Source organism: Scyliorhinus torazame, chromosome 4 (assembly GCF_047496885.1).
Source record: "Scyliorhinus torazame isolate Kashiwa2021f chromosome 4, sScyTor2.1, whole genome shotgun sequence".
Classification (NCBI taxonomy): Eukaryota; Metazoa; Chordata; class Chondrichthyes; order Carcharhiniformes; family Scyliorhinidae; genus Scyliorhinus; species Scyliorhinus torazame.
In genome coordinates, this window is record NC_092710.1 from 142512720 (window position 1) to 142531353 (window position 18634).

Below are 18634 nucleotides of genomic sequence, written 5' to 3' on the forward strand. Positions count from 1 at the left end.
CAGTGTTAATGTAAGCCTACTTGTAACACTAATAAAGATTATTATTATTTTAAAATTAAATATATTTCAGCTTCTACCTTAATTCTATTTGTCTGTCCCAATATTTATTTCTGTTTCTGAAAATGTTCAAAAACAATTGATTAAACCAGCTTGTTACTTCCTCGTTTGCGGTCTGAGAACTCTTCAGTGTAAGTGGCTGATTGATGATAGTACTTGGTGGTAGCTGGATGTCAGAAACCTCTATAATCAGTACCAGAATGAAATTGCTGTCAGAACAGGTGATACCGAGATCACTGAAAATCTTGATGGAAATGTTTGTTGGAGGTCAGGCGAGCATTGTTGGTTAGCCACTCAATGCGCCAACGTTTTGGGCCAGAGTTCGTTCTGAAGCATGTTGGTGTTCTTAAGCTTATAATCATGTAGCAGTCTGGCACAGGTGCTACACTTTCATTCAGGGCATAACCGGTATGGTTTTGCAGGCCAGTCAAGCTCTGTCATGAAAGAAACAGAATTAACATTAATTCTGTTTCTCTCTCCATAGATACTGTCTGACCTGCTGAGTATGTCCAGCGTATGTTGTTTTTGTTTCAGATTTTCAGCATCCACAGTATTTTGTTTGTTAAGTTTAGTTCCACAATTGATGCAGAAGCATTTGCATGGGCATAAATCTGATGTTATTGGATTGGAAAGCCAGTATACATCTCGCCTTATTTTGACTTCAAATGGAATGTAGATCCTTTCAAGACAAAGTTGTCATCAGAAGAAACAACTGCCTCTTCTATTCTTGTCCACTTCATGGTGGCTATCTGTCAGAAATTGGTAGCGAAGGAGCAGATTGCTTTGTGATAAAATAATAATATGCAAATACTGAATTGTGGTTAGTACTGTTGCTTCACAGCACCAGGGTCCCAGTTTCGATTCTCGGCTTGGGTCACTGTCTGTGCGAAGTCTGCATTTTCTCCCTGTGTCTGTGTGCGTTTCCTCCGGGTGCTCCAGTTTCCTCCCACAAGTCCCGAAAGATGTGCTGTTAGGTCATTTGGGCACTCTGAGTTCTTTCTCAGTGTACCCGAACAAGCGCCGGAATGTGGCAACTAGGGGCTTTTCACAGTAACTTCATTGCAGTGATAATGTAAGCCTACTTGTGATAATAATGATTATTTTTTTAAAAAGAAGACAATCTAAAAATAGTTGATGGGCTGAGTACTTTTTAAGTGTAATCACATCATTTGGGAATTGTGTGGTGGGAATGAGGAGTGAGCACCAATTCTGGATCCTAATATTAGAATTGGTGCTTTCCTGAGTGTGACCAGCTGTCTCTACCGTGTCTAAAAAAAAAAAAAAAAAGTTTTAAAAATTATTTTGCAGATTGTGTGTATCTCTGGCAAGGCCAATTCATTGTCCATCCCTGATTGTCCTTGAGAAGGCCATCACCGTGGGTGGCACAGTGGTTAGCACTGCTGCCTCACAGCGGCAGGGACCTGGGTTCAATTCCGGCCTCGGGTGACTGTGTGAAGTTTGCACTTTTTCCCCGTGTCTGCGTGGGTTTCCTCGGGTGCTCCGGTTTCCTCCCATAGTCTAAAGAGGTGAGGTGGATTGGCTATGTTAAATTGCCCCTTAGTGTGGGGTTGCGGGAATACGGTGGAGACGTAGTCTTAAGTAGGGTTGTTTTTTCCAAGAGCCGGTGCAAACCCGATGGGCTGAATGGCCTCATTCTGCACTATAATTTCTATGAAGATGATGGTGAGCTGCTTTCTTCACCTGCTACAATCCCTCCAGTTTGACTTTTCTTCAACAGTTTGATGCAACTAACCGGTCTAGATTCGCATGTCGGCCAGACCAGGCAAGGACAAAAGATTTTCTTTCCTGAAGGACAGTTGGGTTTCTAAAACAATCGATGATAGTTTCATGGTCACCATGACTGAGACTAACTCTTCAATTCCAAAATTATTAATTAATCAAATTTAAATTTCACCAGCTGCCATGGTGGGATTTGAACCTGTGTCCACATCGGATTAGCCTGGGCTTCTGGATTACTAATCCTTTGGCATTACCAGTATGCCACTGTCTTCTCTTATTTATATGTCACAAAGTTCTACTTCCTACTGTTTTTAAATCCGAAAAATTGCCACTATCCATTCCGCCTAATTCATGAAGTCCTGTTAATTAATCCTTATTAATCACATCTGCATTCTGTTGCTTCTTGGCTGTTGGTTGAGCCTTCTTCAAACTGCATGTCTTTTTGAAAAATTATTAAAATAGGCACACTTAATCTGATGGAACCTAGTTAGAGTCATACAATATTACTGAGAAAAGGCCGCTCAACCAATTATACTTGCCCCCTTCATGGATTGCCATGCCATTCAACTTTGAAATGGCCTCCACTGTCTTGATCATCTTATCACATTATATAATTTGCTTTGCGCATGAAGCTTACTCCTGTATAAAAATGTATAAAACTGATTTTTTTTTTTTGATTTCCCTACTCTATTTGTAATGTTCTGAAGTTAACTGACCTTTTATAAAGCAATATTAAATTGAATTGTGTATGTCAGATTGATGGCAAGTCAACAGAGTACAATGGAGTAGTAGTTATATTCAGGGATTCAAAGTTCAGGTGCTTGGATTAATAATTCAATTCCACCGTGGAAATTTGAGTGTTTGAATTTAGTTTTAAATCATCTGGAAAATAAAAGAAAGCCGGTATCAGTAAAAATGACTATAAAGCTGTTGAGATTATCTTAACCCAACTGTCCCACTAATGCCACTAGGGAAGGAATTCTGACATCTTTATCCGGCCTAACCTGCAAATGGCTCTAGTCCTATACCAGCATAGCTGACTCTTAACTGTCCATTGAAGCCACTCAGTTGTACCAAATTGAGAGTGTTTTAGGAAGCTGGCCCATCATCATTCCTGAGTAAACCGGGATGTGCAATAACGGCAAGCATTGAAACTAACATCCTCATCTTGAAGTTGAATTTAAAGAAAAATTGTTTTGTGGGGCACGCCATTGTAAGCAATAGATGGCACCATATCCAAATCGAGTGTCGTTGATCTACACTTCTGTAGCTGCTGTATCATTTGCAGTTTCCAACACCGGTTTGGGCTTGTATTAAAAATGATAGATCGTGACTGTATCCCACAAATTAGCCAGCCAGCAATCAAATAGACATCTTATAGGACCCAGATTACAGCATCAGCTGCATTATAAATATCATGAACACAAGCAAACTGCTATCCTGTCCCATGGCAGATATTCCAACAGTGTTTCGCTGCTGGCGTAGATGATCATTACACATGTTTGGTGCCCTGACAGTATTCCAACGAGGTCACTGCAGATCTTGTAGTGCTCCAAGTGCAGTTGCTCTTTTGTTCAGTGCTGCATTAGGATTTACATTTGTAGATATTACTTTTGTAATCCTTTTGTGTAAATGTAAATTTCTAATTTTCCTTCCAGCATTATCGGAAATTATTTTACATCTGGGATCAATTGATAGCTTTATTTTTAAACCCAGGTTAGTCTAGTTATTTCCGGGATTAATTTTTTTCTGAGAATTTCTTTTAAATTGGGTTCTCTGGTTGTGAACCTTCATGAATCATTTTGTAATTAAGCACCTGTTACTCTGAATGAAAGCAGCCAAGTGTGCACTTGCCATCGTTGGTCCATTTCAAACGTCTGCAGTATGTGTATGTTAATTTAAAGTAGATCCGTAACGTTAGAGCAAAAGGAATTCAGAACTAAGTTTTCACTACAGAAAAATGGATACATGGTTTTAATCAGCATCTTCAGGAAAACATATGTGCACGTACCTGTCCTGCTGTTTTCAGTAGGCAGGTTGGAAAGTGACCATTATGCCGATAAGCATTTCCCTCACTAACATACCTCATGTTTGCAAGCACACTATGCAGGGTGCAGCTGTGAATTTGGGAGTTATTGATCTCCATGCAGCAAGCTGTAACTAAATAATTTAATATTATTGCTCCTTTATGAAGCATGGCTGTAGATTTATGAGATCAAAACAAAATTTTAAAACCCCCAAAACATTGCTACGGTGCATTGGTGAAGCAAACACTGGTAGAAATACAATTACGCCAGTGATTTTTGTGGTGCAGTGAGTTGGAACCCGGGCGATTTGCCTCTGAGATCTGGCTTTGAATTTAGTTCTGAATGATGAAAATGATCTTCCTGAGCAGAAATGTTTTGTGAAGTTTAAGTCCAGTTCCAAAGCACCAAAACGTCTATAATTCTGCACTAAACAAGCAGTTGTACTCTGAGCAGTCATAAGAATGGCTGGTGTGGGAAATGAAGAGATCATGCTAGCAAGCACTCCTATGATGTTGAGCCTAGCTACCTTTTGAAACACATTCCATTGATTTCCTCCCTCTCTCCCCAGTTCCTTTCTTGCATTATTTCTTGATTATCAATTTGTTGCAAAAAGAAAATCTGTTTTCAGTTCCTTTGGAGCGTATAGTCTACAGGGATGAGAAGCTATATTTTTCATTATCCTTTTACACTAATATCCACTGATTAATTAATACATGGAGTTTGGGAGCTTTTGCCCTCAAGATCACTTTCTGAAGGGTATTTTTTATTTGTAATGCTTTGTTATTAAAACAACTGCCAGAACTATGAACTTCAAAATGAAGTTTCAATAATGTCTACAATTAGTCCCCATAATGAGTATCAGAAAGAAGTTGGCCCAGAATTTCCTGCAGTTTTCACACCACTCCACAGATGGCCTCACTAAAGCCGTGGAAAATTATCATTACTCAGCTCCACTGTTGTAGCGCGGCCCTATTAACGGGTGTGCCTTCGCAGTCCATTTGACTGGCTCGGGGCCCATCGTGCTGCCAATGAGGGATCAGTGTGGGTCCTGGGCTGCGGGGCTCCAGTCAGTGAACCTGGGAGCCAGGCTGTTAACACCCATATTCGAGACCCTGCCTGTACGTAAGTTTCCTTTGTTAGTTGCCAATAACACTTTGTTCTTCATTACTACCGTCTACCTGGTATTGTGTCGGGCCACCACACAATTATAATAATCTTTATTGTCACAAGTAGGCTTACATTAACACTGCAATGAAGTTACAGATTTTAAATTTCCCAGGTTTACTTCAGTTTTCTCATTGAACCACTTAGAGCGATGAGTAATTGTGGAATGTACTTAAGTTCATGAGTTCAAAATACAATCTCTGTCTTTCTTAGGTAAAATCCATTATGCATTCGGTTTAGTATATATCGTATATGCGGTGTAGTAGGGCACTGAAGTGCATGAATCAGTGCTTGATGAAAACGAGACCAAGGGAAATTAGTTCAGGCACGTTTTGGGGCTTAAAATAGTGCCGCACTTGGACATGCATCAGAAGCCCAAGAGCTATTTAAATTGAAGCTCAGGCCTTAGCTGAATAATTCTGATGAGTTTCAGGTGCCTGTTGGTCCTCTTGTGGCAGCGCAGTGATTTCTGCTGGACTAGTTTGGGACGGCTCCTAAAGGACAAGGGAATGCTGGGGTCCGACAGTGATGCTGTGAAGTTGGAATGAGCATTCATGCTCCCTTTGGCTCCATATTCGTGTAAGTTAAAAAGGTTACCTTTACATTGGTAGTCTTCAGAGTCCCTTTAAGAAATACATGTTATGCTGCAGAGAAAGCAGTTAAACAGGTTCTGACCGGTTTCCAAGATGAGGATCCTTAAAAAGACATTAGACCTCTCATTAGTACATAAAGGGACCCTATTTAAAGCAGCCAACAGGTTTGCCTGAATATTTCACAAATCATTATGCTGTGAAATATTTCATTCATTTGAGGTGTGAGAAAATTGGACCGTTTTGCTCTGTTCACACTTTGCACTCCCCGCCCCCCCCCCCCCCACAAAACCTGCACCCCTCCTCCTCCACTTCCATTTGTTTAATAAGCTTAAATAACTAGTGTTATCTCCCATATAAATGGTTAAAAATGAAGATTGTTACCTAGAATATTCCAAACATCTGAATATAGCAACTGATATCTCCACTTAAATAATTTTTTGTAAGTGATCAAGTTCAGTATAGCAAGTCCTATCTTTTTGGTCAATGCAATATTTGTCTGATTAATTGAAGCAGATGAGGTAAGCTACTGGCTGTGTTGCTTCTCCGATCCCTGAGTCGTCAATTAAGTTCAATGTGGAATATTCAAATTACATATTCCAAGAGATTCCGCAGTAAGTTTTCACGGGACGATCAGAGCTCAAAACAGTGTGATTTACAGCACAAGTCGCAGAGTGATTATGCATCAATTGTATTAGCACTTGTCAAACAAGTGTTAAAAGTACATTAATTTTATTTCTCAGATGTCCGTGCAGCACTGACAAATGAAAACATTGATCTTGTGCGAAAGAGTATCTATGTTATGGCAATTGTGTTGTTTCCTGGATACTACATTTATTTTAAGTAAATATCAGGCAGATCGTGATTCACGGCTATTGCGAAACTAAGCTGGTCATGATTCACAGAATAAGAAAAGTGTGAAATGTAAATTAGCCAAGCAAACTTGAACTTGAACCAGATTGTTCATTTTTTGGTAATTGCTCATTGGTAAAGATTAGATTGTTGGAGTTTGAAATTAGAATGGAAATTGTATTAGTTTTCCTGTGGTGCAGTTGTAAGTAGCAGACTGTAGTAGCAAGCCACACGGTTACTATGGTTGGAAATTATTTTGTGCACTTGAACTTGTAGAAGAGTGGAATCTGAGGGATAGCAAAGGCTATTTTTTCAACTATCACCTGATAAGTGCACAGACAGCTAAATATCTGTGGGAATACTTGAGGAATACCTAATGCAATTTTCAGGTAACCCTGGGCATGTGTACCTGTTACGGGCAGGAAGCCGATTATGTACATAGACCAGTGTGGCAATTTTAAAGTAGATCTGGGCAGCCAATTTGTGCTGGGCGGTGAATGGCCTAGGCAATAGATTTGTGACTGCTCCACAAAAGAGTCCCAACCCTTCTCTGTGGTTTTGTGAGTGCAGGAGGAAAACACTATCTTTGACGCTAGCATTGACACTAACCTTGACTGGCCTAAGGGGTTGTTCCACTAACTTCACAAACATTTTTTGCTAGAAGTTGAAACCTTCCACACACACACACACACACACACACACACACACACACGCCAGCCTGATCCCCTACTCATCACCAAACCATTTGCAAGATTGAAGCTCATTAGAAATGTAATGTTGTTAGTCGACTGTGATTAAGAAATATGTAATTTAGCATATTCGTGGCCTGAAAATGGAGACCAGATATTTTCTAGTCTATGGCTCAGTTGCACACCCCGTCATCAGAAGAACCATTGGGAATCAAAAGAACACCTTTGTTGCCATTCTGTGTAGAAAGCTATTGCATTTCCATTTGTACACTATGTAGAACAGGAGATGAGAGTTGGATGTTGTTTTGGTATTTTCAAAGCATTGCACAGTAGAGGATTTGTCCAAGAATGGCACAGTGGCAGAGTAGTTAGCACTGCTGCCTCACAGCGCCAGGGGCCCGGGTTCAATTCCGGCCTGAGGTGACTGTCTGTGTAGAGTCTCAATGTTCTCCTTTTGTCTGGATAGTTTTTTTTTCCAGGTGCTCAGGTTTCCTCCCACAGTCCAAAGATGTGCAGGTTAGATGGGGTTATGGGAAATGGCGGAGAAGTGGGCCGAGGTAGGATGCTCTTTCGGAGGGTCAGTGCAGGCTCGATGAGCTGAATGGCCTCCTTCTGCATTGTAGGAATTCTATGGATTTATTCCACTTACTGAGCATATCATCTATCCACTGCTGCAGTCTTCATTTTCCTTGGGTGTATTCAGTTTTATGTAATAACAATTCAACTCATTTTCTTTTTGTCTGTGACATTAATGTGAAAGAAGAATTTTGTACTGTCACTTTTGCATCTCTCGTGCAATAGCTTAACAGGATCAGCCATTGAAATTGATGATGTAAGTTGTTTGAAATGCCTTGTGGATAGAGTAGGAATTGACGGATATAGAATGGTTAACAAATATAGTTTAAAAACAATGTTGAGAGGGAATTTTTGTGCCAAGTTACTTTTCCTGTTACCAAAAATTCAATGTTGTTCTGCCTAGATTATTACATTGATGCGCGTGCCTTGTTTAAATTGGTACCTCAGTATTGTCCTCCTCCTGTCTTTAGATTGGTGACATCAAAACAGCTGAGAAATACTTTCAAGAAGTTGAGAAAATTAGGCCAAAGTTAGGAAATGAGCTGCATCAGAATATAATCGTTCAAATGAACAGGTAAGTCAAAAGATATATTTTCGAATTATATGTTCCAGTTCATTGACTGGGTCCCATAATTTCAAAACCCCTGTGTTAGTTATAGAGGAAATGGTGAAGTATTGCAAGCTATTTTGCAGTTTCTCACGAGATGCTGACAGCACGGCTCACAAGGAGTGCTTCTTGCCACTAGTGGAAGATGTATTGGCCTGGATTTTGCAGCCAGTGATAAATACATGGCACACTTCATTCATGACCCTTCCTGCTGCCCACAGACTTTTCATGGCATCTTATGGTAATCAGGCATACAACACTGGGGATCTGGGGTTCAGTAAGAAACAACAATGAGTTTCCTCAACCTATCGGATTAGTAATCCTTACTGAGGCAGTCTAAACCAGGAAATTTAAGTTTGGATTCAATTCTGTCTCGAAAACACATGGAGAGTGAGGGCCCACACACTGAGAAGTTGGTTGACTAAATAATACATAGTACGCCATTACAAATACACTTGGACTTGCATGGACATGCTCTAATTTCTTTCAGCATGTTTTACTGGGTAAGTAGTGGGCAAATACTGCAATTTCGCATCCTTTATTTGTTTTAGTTCCAAGACCGAGTAGCTGAGTGAGGAATTGGAGAGGAGCAGGGCAAATCAGACATCAAGTTCTTGATTTCCATGTTTAAATGTACATATGCGGATGCCGGAAGTTACTATCTGACTTGCTTCTTCATAGTGCTGAGCATTGGCAAACCTCACTTTTATCCCTATCACAAAATCCAAAGCATTGATTTGCTGGCCATTTGAAAGCCTGTCCATATAATGCATGGGTAAAAGAGCAGCTTGATGTCTTGGCAGAGGACAATTTATTTTTATAATACACATCCCGCTGTCCTTATTAGAATTTAATAGTTTGCCGACTGAGGCTGTATCATAACCTTGAGATAGAGATGATCATGGCTAATGCTTGTGCATTTGTGCTTTTCAATTATTGTCTTCCACCTATCTCTTAATACCTCTTTATCGAATTTGTGCTCTATTTCAGTCGCCTTCTATATTGTTGACTCCAGTCCTTTGCTACAGAAGCAGTGCATTTTGTTACTTTATCTTGACTCTGTTATTCTGCTTTAATTCTTTTCTTTCATTACCTTTTAATGCATTTCAGCTTTAGTGGGTTATAGTTATTCCATCATTGATAACTCGCACTTGACATATTTATGTGTAAGCTCTGGTTTGGTGCCTTTGCAGCAAGATACTCTAAGTTTAAACACATTTTTAATTTGAACTGCTGATGCTGGTGTTCTTTTTAAATAACTCACTAAAAGCTGCACCACAACACACAGCCTGCCGGTATGTTTCAAGTGCAATTTGCTGCAGAGTGGTAAAAACTAAGTCTGCAACCGCAGTCTCCTGACAAAACAACCCAATTTCATCAGAGTGGGGATGAGCAGAGCCCAAGCTGCTATACGGTGTCTTCAGCTTTTTTTGCTGAACAAATTGGTAGCGGTCCGGCAGCGAATTGGTAGTGGTCCAGCAGCAGGCTTTCTCCAGTATGAAATCAGGAAAGTTTGGCGGGAAATTAATTCTGGACGTTTAATGCATAATTACAGCAATGTAAAAACTGGAATCGTTTGTTTTTGAGAAATCCGCTCCAACAGGCATTTGTGCGCATGTGTACTTGTGGTAGAAGTTTCTCGGGGGGGGGGGGGGGGGGGGGGGGGGGCGGGGAGTAATCCTGCAAAAGATATGTTGGTTGGTTTGATGGTCAAATTGATGAATTAGAGTAGTTCTGGCTACCCACAACTACACATCTTCCAATCCCAGGGGATTCAGCTACTCCTAAACCACATTTTTGCTCTCTCAGTTTGAAACATCCTCCACGACCTTTACTCACTATTGTGTATTTTCTATTTTTATACTGAAATAAATTTAAGATGTGGCGGCAGCTAAGGGATGACAGCGTACAACAGGGCTCTGCTGGTGAAAATCATATGACTCGGCGCAGTACAATCCTTTATGGTGCTGAGTATTGGCGTGTTTCAAGCCCTAAGGATGCTTAATTTTTAATGCATCTTCGTGCTACATTCTGCTATGCTATATAACATTCCTCGCACATGCACTGAAAATATGCTTTAACTGAGTTGATGAATTTGCTTTGCATAACAATAAGCAAATCCATAAAGTAGATCAATCTCCTCTCTGTCGCACCCCTGCAAGGACCTGGCTTAAATTCTGAGCATAACCTGTTTTAGTACTTCATTTTAGTCCACTGTAATATGTTGTGATATTGTTGCTTTTAATTAAGTATTAATAACAGAAAATTGGTGCTGAAAATATGATGTTATTTCTTGCAGAGCATTCCTCCATCTAGGTCAGAATGACTATACTGAAGCCCATAAATACTTCAATGAAGTTACCAAATTAGACCCAAGCAATCCAGTGGTAAGTGAGAGACTATGGTCTGTTGTTTAATATTTTTACGTCCACAGTGACCTAGATTAATCATATTCCGTTGTAATTTTCACTATTGGGAATACTCTTGCACTTTCTGAAAATATCCTGCTTTAGAAACTGAGCTGCAAGTCTAGCATGTTTATGTAACTGGTAATGTTGCATTTTCCATGTTGTGAGCTTTGAGCTGTTCTTCCTTTGTCATCATCAAGTTTATTCTACTTTAAGAAAATATATTTTTTAACAAACAATTCCTTTCAGATATCTTGTATCGATGTAGTTCCTGACAATCATGTTAAAATTGTCATCATTTAGATTCTAGCTCCTTGATATTCAGCGAGACATCCCAGTACTACCTCACCTCAACAAACATGCCTGTTGTCAGCTTAATAAATACTATATTGCTTTGTTTAGTGTCAAGGGGGCCTCCTCCCTCTAAAAAAGCTGTTTCTGATTGATGTACTTTTGACCTGCACCGCTTATCTTCTGGTCTCCTAATACCTGAGGGATTGTTTGTCTTTTCAGTGTTGGACAAATTGCCTCCAGATATCTTTGAAACCTCTATTGTTCCTGGTGAACTCTCACTCCATTTGTGCTCCTTTCACACCCAGACACCACAAACCTTTCCCATAGGTAACAAATGTCATCAGTCTGTAAACCATCTATGCTATATTGTACATTTTCACCTTGGGAATCTACTTTCCGATGCATTTATAATTTGATTGGCATAAATTTTCCATAATATTTAGGATTTGTTTAGAAACATAAATAGGGTCAAGATATTTTTTCCCCATGGTATGACGTACATTACCGCAATTGGCTATTGAAGCCAAGAAAATTATTACGTAGGAACTAGGAGCAGCAATAGACCATCTGGCCCCTCGAGCCTGCAGTCGAAAATCTGTTTGCCCTTATTTTGAGGCTATGCTCCCTAGTTCTGGTTTCACCTGCCAGTAGAAATAGCCGCCCTGCTTCTATCCTATCTATTCCCTTCATAATTTTATCTGTTTCTGTAAGATTCCCCATCATTCTTCTAAATTCCAATGAGTATAGTTCCAGCCTTCTCCGTCTCTCTTCTTAAGCCAATCTTCCAACTCTGGAATCAACCGAGTGAATGTCCTCTGCATCCCCCACCCCCAGTGCCAGTACATCCTTTCACAAGTAAGGAGACCAGAACTGTACACAGTACTCCAGGTGTGGCCTCTCCAGCACCCTGTACAGCTACAACACAACCTCCTTGTTTTTAAAATTCATCCCTCTAGCAATGAAGGACAAAATTCCATTTACCTGCTGCACCTGCAAACCAACTTTTTGCGATTCATGCAAAAGTATATCTAGATCCCTCTGCACAGCAGCGTGCTGCAATTTTTTACCATCTAAATAATAGTCCATTTTGCTGTTATTCCTGCCAAAATGGATGACCTCACATTTACCGACATTGTACTCCATCTACCAGGCCCTTGCCCACTCACTCAAACTATCTACATCCCTCTGCAGACTTTCCGTGTCCTCTGCACACTAATCATGGTATCATCTGTGAACTTTGACACATTATACTTGGGCCCTAACTCCAAATCATCTATGTAAATTGTAAAAGATTGTGGTCCCAACACTGATCCCTGAGGCACACCACTAGCCACTGATCGCCAACCAGAAAACACCCATTTATCCCCACTCTTTCTTTCTGTTAGTTAACCAATCCTCTATCCATGCTAATTCATTACCCGTAACACCATGCACCTTTATCTTTTGTCGCAGCCTTTTGTACGGCACCTTGTCGAATGTCTTCTGGAAATCCAGATATATCATATTTACCGGTTCCCCGTTGTCCACCATGCTTGTAACATCCTCTTAGAATTCGAGTAAATTAATTAAACATGAACTATCTTTCATGAACCCATGCTGCGTCTGCTAAATGAGACAATTTCTATCCAGATGTCTCGCTATTTCTTCCATAATGATAGATTCAAGCATTTTCCCCACTACAGAAGTTACGCTAACCAACCTATAGTTTCCCACCTTTTGTCTACCTCCTTTTTTAAACAGTGGCGCACATTTGCTGTTTTCTAATCTGCCGGAACCACCCCAGAGTCCAACGAACTTTGGTAAATCACCACTAGCGCATTTGGTATTTCCCCCATCATCTCTTTTAGTACCCTGGGATGCATTCCATCAGGGCCAGGAAACTTGTCGACCTTCAGCCCCATTAGCTTGCCCAACATGACCTCCTTTGGGATACTGATCATTTCTAGTCTCTCACCTGCCATAACTTCCTTGCCATCAATTATTGGCATGTTATTTGTGTTCCACTGTGAAGACCAATGCAAAATACCTGTTCTATGCCTCGACCATTTCCTCATTTCCCATTATTAAATATCCCTTCTCATCCTCTAAAGGACCAATGTTTACCATAGCTATGTTTTTCCATTTTATTTATTTGTAGAAAATTTTGCTATCTTTTTATATTCTGAGCTAGTTTACTCTCATAATCTATCTTACTTTTCTTTATAGCTTTTTTTTGTGGCTTTCTGTTGAACTTAAAAGATTTCCCAGTCCTCTAGTTTCCCATAAATCTTTGCCACTTTGTATGCATTTTCTTTCAGTTTGAAACCCTCCTTTATTTCCTTAGATATCCATGGCTGATTACCACTTTTCCAACAGTCCTTCCTATTCACTGGTATATACTTTTGCTGAGCACTGTGAAAAATCTCTTTGAAAGTCCTCCACTGTTCCTCCATTGTCCCGCCATTAAGTCGTTGCTCCCAGTCTACGTTAGCCAACTTCTCCTTCATCCCATTGTAATCTCCTTTGTTTAAGCACAAGATACTGGTATTGGATTTTACTTTCTCACTCTCCATCTGCATTTTAAATTCACCTATACTGTGAACCCTCCTTCCAAGAGGATCCCTAACTATAAAATCATTATTTATTCCTGTTTCATTACACAGGACCAGATAATAATAACCTTTTATTATCACAAGTATGAAGTTACTGTGAAAAGTCCCTCATCGCCACATTTCGGCACCTGTTTGGGTAAGCTGGTACGGGAATTGAACCCGCGCTGCTGGCTTTATTCTGCATCGCAAACCAGCTGCTAGCCCACTGAGCTAAACCAGCCCTATATCTAGGATAGCTTGCTGCTTCGTAGGTTCATTACATACTGTTCGAGGAAACTGACGTGGATACATTCTATGAACAACTCCTCAAGGCTTCCTTGACCGACCTGGTTTGACCAATGGACATGTAGATTAAAATCTCCCATGACAATTGCTGTACCATTTTTACATAGCCTCCTTCTGCACTGTAGGGATTCTATTTGGACCTCGAGTCTGAACCGACCCTCTGAAAGAGCACCCTACCGAAATCCAATCCCCCACCCTATCCCTGTAACCCCATCTAGGGGCAAATTAACATAGCCAATCCACCTAACCTGCACATCTTTGGACTGTGGGAGGAAACCGGAGCACCCGGAGGAAACCCACGCAGACACAGGAATGAAGTGCAAACTCCACACAGACAGTCAGCCGAGGTCGGAATGAAACCCAGGTCCCTGGTGCTGTCAGGCATCAGTGCTAACCACTGTGCAACCATACTGCCCCCATGCATCAGTTATTTCTTTATTTATTGTCCGCCCCACCATAATTATTATTTGGTGCCCTGTAGACTTCGCCTATCAGTGACCTTTTTCTCACTATTTCTATATTTCCTCCCAAATGGATTCAACCTTTTCTCCATAAAACCTATGTCATCCTTAAATATCAGAACTACAACACCTCCCTTGCCTTTTTGTCCGTCCTTCCGAATAGTCTGATACCCCTGGACATTTAGCTCCCAGTCGTGATCATCCTGCAACCATATCTCTGTAATGGCCACTAAATCATTCACATTCGTGATGATTTGTGCCGTCAACTCATTTCCCTTGTTTTGAATGCTACGGGCATTCAGGTAAAGTGCTCTTATGCTAGTTTTTATACCTTTTTGTGAATCCTAACACCTCCATTTAATGACATCTCCTGAGTTCTTCCCTTTAACTTTTTTCATAATTTTCCATGTATTTGAACCCCCCCCCCCCCCATGTGTTAATCTGCTTTGCTCCCCGTTAACCATTATACTTCCTGTAGTTTTACCCTTCCCTTTCCCTCATTTACTAGTTTAAAGTCCTTGTCACCATCCTAACTATCCTTTCTGCTGGAACACTGGTCCCTGATCGGTTCAGGTGGAGACAGTCCCAATGGTACAAATCCCTTCTGTTCCAATACTGATGCCAATGCCCCATGAAATGGAACCCCTCTTTCCCGCATCACCCCTTTAGCCACGTGTTTACTTCCCTAATTTTCTCATCCCTCTGCCAATTCGCACGTGGCTCGGGTAGTAATCCAGAGATTCTAACCCTTGAGGACCTGTGCTTTAATTTAGTTCCAAGTGCCTGATAATCCCACAGCAGGTCCTCTTTCCTAGTCTTGCCTATGTTGTTTGTCCCAGCATTTAAGGGGAATTAAATATATGAAAAATATTAAAGGGAATGTGGAAAGAGCAGCATAATGGGATGAGATCGCACAGATGTATTGAGCGTCATTCTGTGATGAAATAGTTATGAAAATAAAATAGGATATTTTAACAAAATACCTTTCAGACAAAAAATATTGATGGCTCTGGCAACCCAGCTGCAGGTGTGCTCATTAAGTAAATCAATCATTGGGCATGTTTCTGCCATTTTCACCTGTACTTTCTCTTTAGGCGAATAATAATGCAGCCGTATGTTTGCTGTACTTGGGAAAACTGAAGGACTCCCTCAGGCAGCTGGAAGGACTCGTCCAGCAGGATCCCAAACACTACCTGCACGAAAGTGTTCTTTTTAACCTGACCACTATGTACGAGCTTGAATCATCTCGAAGTATGCAGAAAAAGCAGAGCTTGCTGGAGTCAGTGGCCTGTCGTGAAGGAGACAGCTTTAATATTCAGTGTCTAAAGCTACTGTGAAACTGCGCATTCTGCCCAGTTTGTAATTAGCAATTGTAACTTCGAAGATGTAAATGTGTAAATATTTTAATTACCTTTTAACTGCAACTGATACTGTCCTGTATTGCAAGTAAATTATTTGTAAGTGGAGTATCTTACAACATCAGCTTCTGTTTTGGTCGAGATAAGGGAACAATTCCGATTTCAATTCCCTTCTCTATTTTGTATTTTATTTTGCTCCTCCTGGTCCTTTCACCAAATTTTCTGACCAGTGCTGCTCTGACTTGGTTGTTAGAGGGATGAGAATAATGCGGTGTAATTTTAAATAAACACAACTATGAAAATCACATTTGCAATGGCCATTTATTCACGTTGTCTTTTCCTCCCATTCTTTATGCTTTGCCTTGCTTACCGAGAGGATTTTTTTTTTTTTTAATTTAGAGTACCCAATTATATATATTTTTTCCAATTAAGGGGCAATTTAGCATCCACCTAATCTGCACATCTTTGGGTTGGGGTGAAACCCACGCGGACATGGAGAGAATGTGCAAACTCCACATTGACATTGACCCAGGGCCGGGATTCGAACCCGGGTTCTCAGCGCCGCAGTCCCAGTGCTATCCACTGTGTCACATGCCGCCCTCTAAGAGAGGAATTTTAAAAGATTGCTGAGGGATTTGACATTGAGTTACATTTTTATGTTACAACAGAAACTTTGGCACAAGAGCCGGACCAATGTTAATCAAACTACAGGCCACTTCTTAATTGGTCGACAGTGATAGCACTATAGCCTTTCTGGAAGGGAGTTCGAAACAATCTGCTCAATACATCTACTCTACAGCATATGTTGTAAGAAATTGTTATCCATTGTTCAGGCAAAAGCAATTCCATTCATTTTATGCCCTGATGAATTCTGTTGTGAAATGTTTGGAGCTTCTGGTATCCTGAGGAACAGAAATGCATCATCGGATTTTAGTTTGCGCACATTCTTCTGTGTAAGTTGCTAATAGCTCCACAGCACAATATGATAAAGGTTGAAAATCAACTCCACATCAAAGGAAGCTGGCATTGACATATTGTTGCATGTACTGCATATTACTGCCACAAGTAACTTTTTAAAATAAATTCTATAGTTGCTTAGAGTTTGAACATGGTCTTTTACATCAGATACATTGCAATACAAAACCCAATATTAACATTTACAAAGGGGAGAAGAGGTACTGGATTGATTCACTTGCAAATGTGTAACTACATTCCAAGCAAAGTCTTTGACCAGAAACTTTTAATACATGTTTTAATTTCTAAGTGAAGTAAATGGTGTCCTCCAGGCCAGAGAAGAATGATACAGACTTGTACAGAATGCAATCTTTAATCTGCAACAAAGTTCAATAAAAATTATATTTGGGTTTCATCAGTGAGAACCAACATTTGAGGGAAGAATGCCTTTCACCATGTCTAGGATGTAGGGAGATAGTTCTCGCAGTTAAATTTGAAAGGTATATTATTGCCTATGTTGAGCTTCCCCTGTGTCAATACCAATGTTTCTAATTAAGTAAATGCTATTTCCTGCTCTGAAAGCTAGTTTGGGCAGACTGAAAACGGATACCAAGGTGGCTGCATCACTAATAACGCTAGTCTGTTTGAAAGTCCAAATGTAGCACACGCTTTTGGACCTAAATGCCGATGATCATAATTTAAACTTTCCTAGAGGTACTCAACAGACACTACTAGTGGAGCAGTATATGTGGGGTCCTCTCACACTTCCACTGAAAGTGTAGAGTTGGCTGGCTGACAGCAGTAGGTTCCAGGATGGCTTAAGAGCTATGGGAGTGGGGGAAAACATGGGTTCTTGGATGTGGCACTGGAAGTCCAGAGAAAGAGATGACCCACAGTGAGGAATGTCATCATCTTGCCCTCCTTACCACCTTGTCTCTCCTGTCACAGCTGGTGCTGCTGTCTGACCTCATGACCTCTTATCCTTAATGAGGGGCACCCCTAGCAAGCTGACCATGACCAAGCACACACGCCTGGTGATTTTCCAAGAAATAGAACACATTTTCTCTTTATAAATTAAGTTCTCAAAATAATTGCTGGAATAAATCTTACTCGAGTGTTGTAGCCTTGACAATGTGTCCTGGGTGTTTCAGTGCTCCTCCATACAGCTCCAACAGCAATGATCATGAAATGATGAATATCTTTTTAAGCAGTAATAACAAAATACTCAAAAGATAGCAAATCTGGCAGTATCTGTTTCACATTCAATATGACTTCTTCAGAACTCTGTTGCTTGAAATCCGCATCAACAAGTGTAAAATCACAGTTGCTGGTCATTGTTAGGAGATGGCATTAGTGACCAAAATGATGTCCAAACTTAATGAATAGTATTAAATGGCAATCAGCTGTTCTAAAGCAGTTATTGCCAAACCCAGGGCCGCGCGACCTGCGGGTGGGTCGCAGGGCCATGCGTTGCGGTGTTCCTGATTTCAGAAAGTAGTGCCCAATGACACGGGCAGCTTTTAAAAATGACTACTGCGACAGACTTTCTGGATGCCGGCCGTTCTGCATGCATGCTCCCTCAGCAGTGCGCAGGCCCGGAGCCCAGAGAAGCAGAACGCCTCCTCCTGATGTCGGTGTGCTGACCCAGGAGAATTTTTTTTACGTCGCTAGTATCTTCCTGCCTGGAGTGGTGTCAGAGAGCAGGTCATGTGTTCTGGGCACGAGAGATATTCCTCCATTTTGCAGCTGCTCCGTCCATTGGGAATTTCTTAATCACTCCAACAACTACTAGACATGACACTAAATAATAATAATCGCTTGTCAGAAGTAGGCTTCAATGAAGTTACTGTGAAAAGCCCCTAGTCGCCTGTTCGGGGAGGCTAGTATGGGAATTGAACCCGCGCTGCTGGCATTGTTCTGCAATACAAGCCAGCTGTTTAGCCGACTGTGCTAAATCACACTCCAATTGTACTTTATACAA

At 40.8% G+C, this 18634-nt stretch overlaps 1 protein-coding gene across 11 annotated transcripts in view; it reads left to right on the top strand.

Moving 5' to 3' along the window:
- The window catches only part of trappc12 (trafficking protein particle complex subunit 12), a 124210-nt gene extending 108206 nt beyond the window's left edge, over positions 1-16004 (top strand). For 10 of the 11 annotated variants that reach the window (XM_072498680.1, XM_072498686.1, XM_072498679.1 and 7 more), the window contains 3 exons: positions 8166-8269; positions 10602-10689; positions 15436-16004. In XM_072498680.1, the coding sequence (XP_072354781.1) occupies positions 8166-8269; positions 10602-10689; positions 15436-15678 (435 nt within the window). In that variant the 3' untranslated portion in view covers positions 15679-16004. Of the gene's footprint in view, positions 1-8165; positions 8270-10601; positions 10690-13646; positions 13732-15435 lie in introns of all 11 variants that reach the window. The other variant, XM_072498690.1, reaches the window with a different exon arrangement.
- The last annotated feature ends 2630 nt before the right edge of the window (positions 16005-18634 follow it).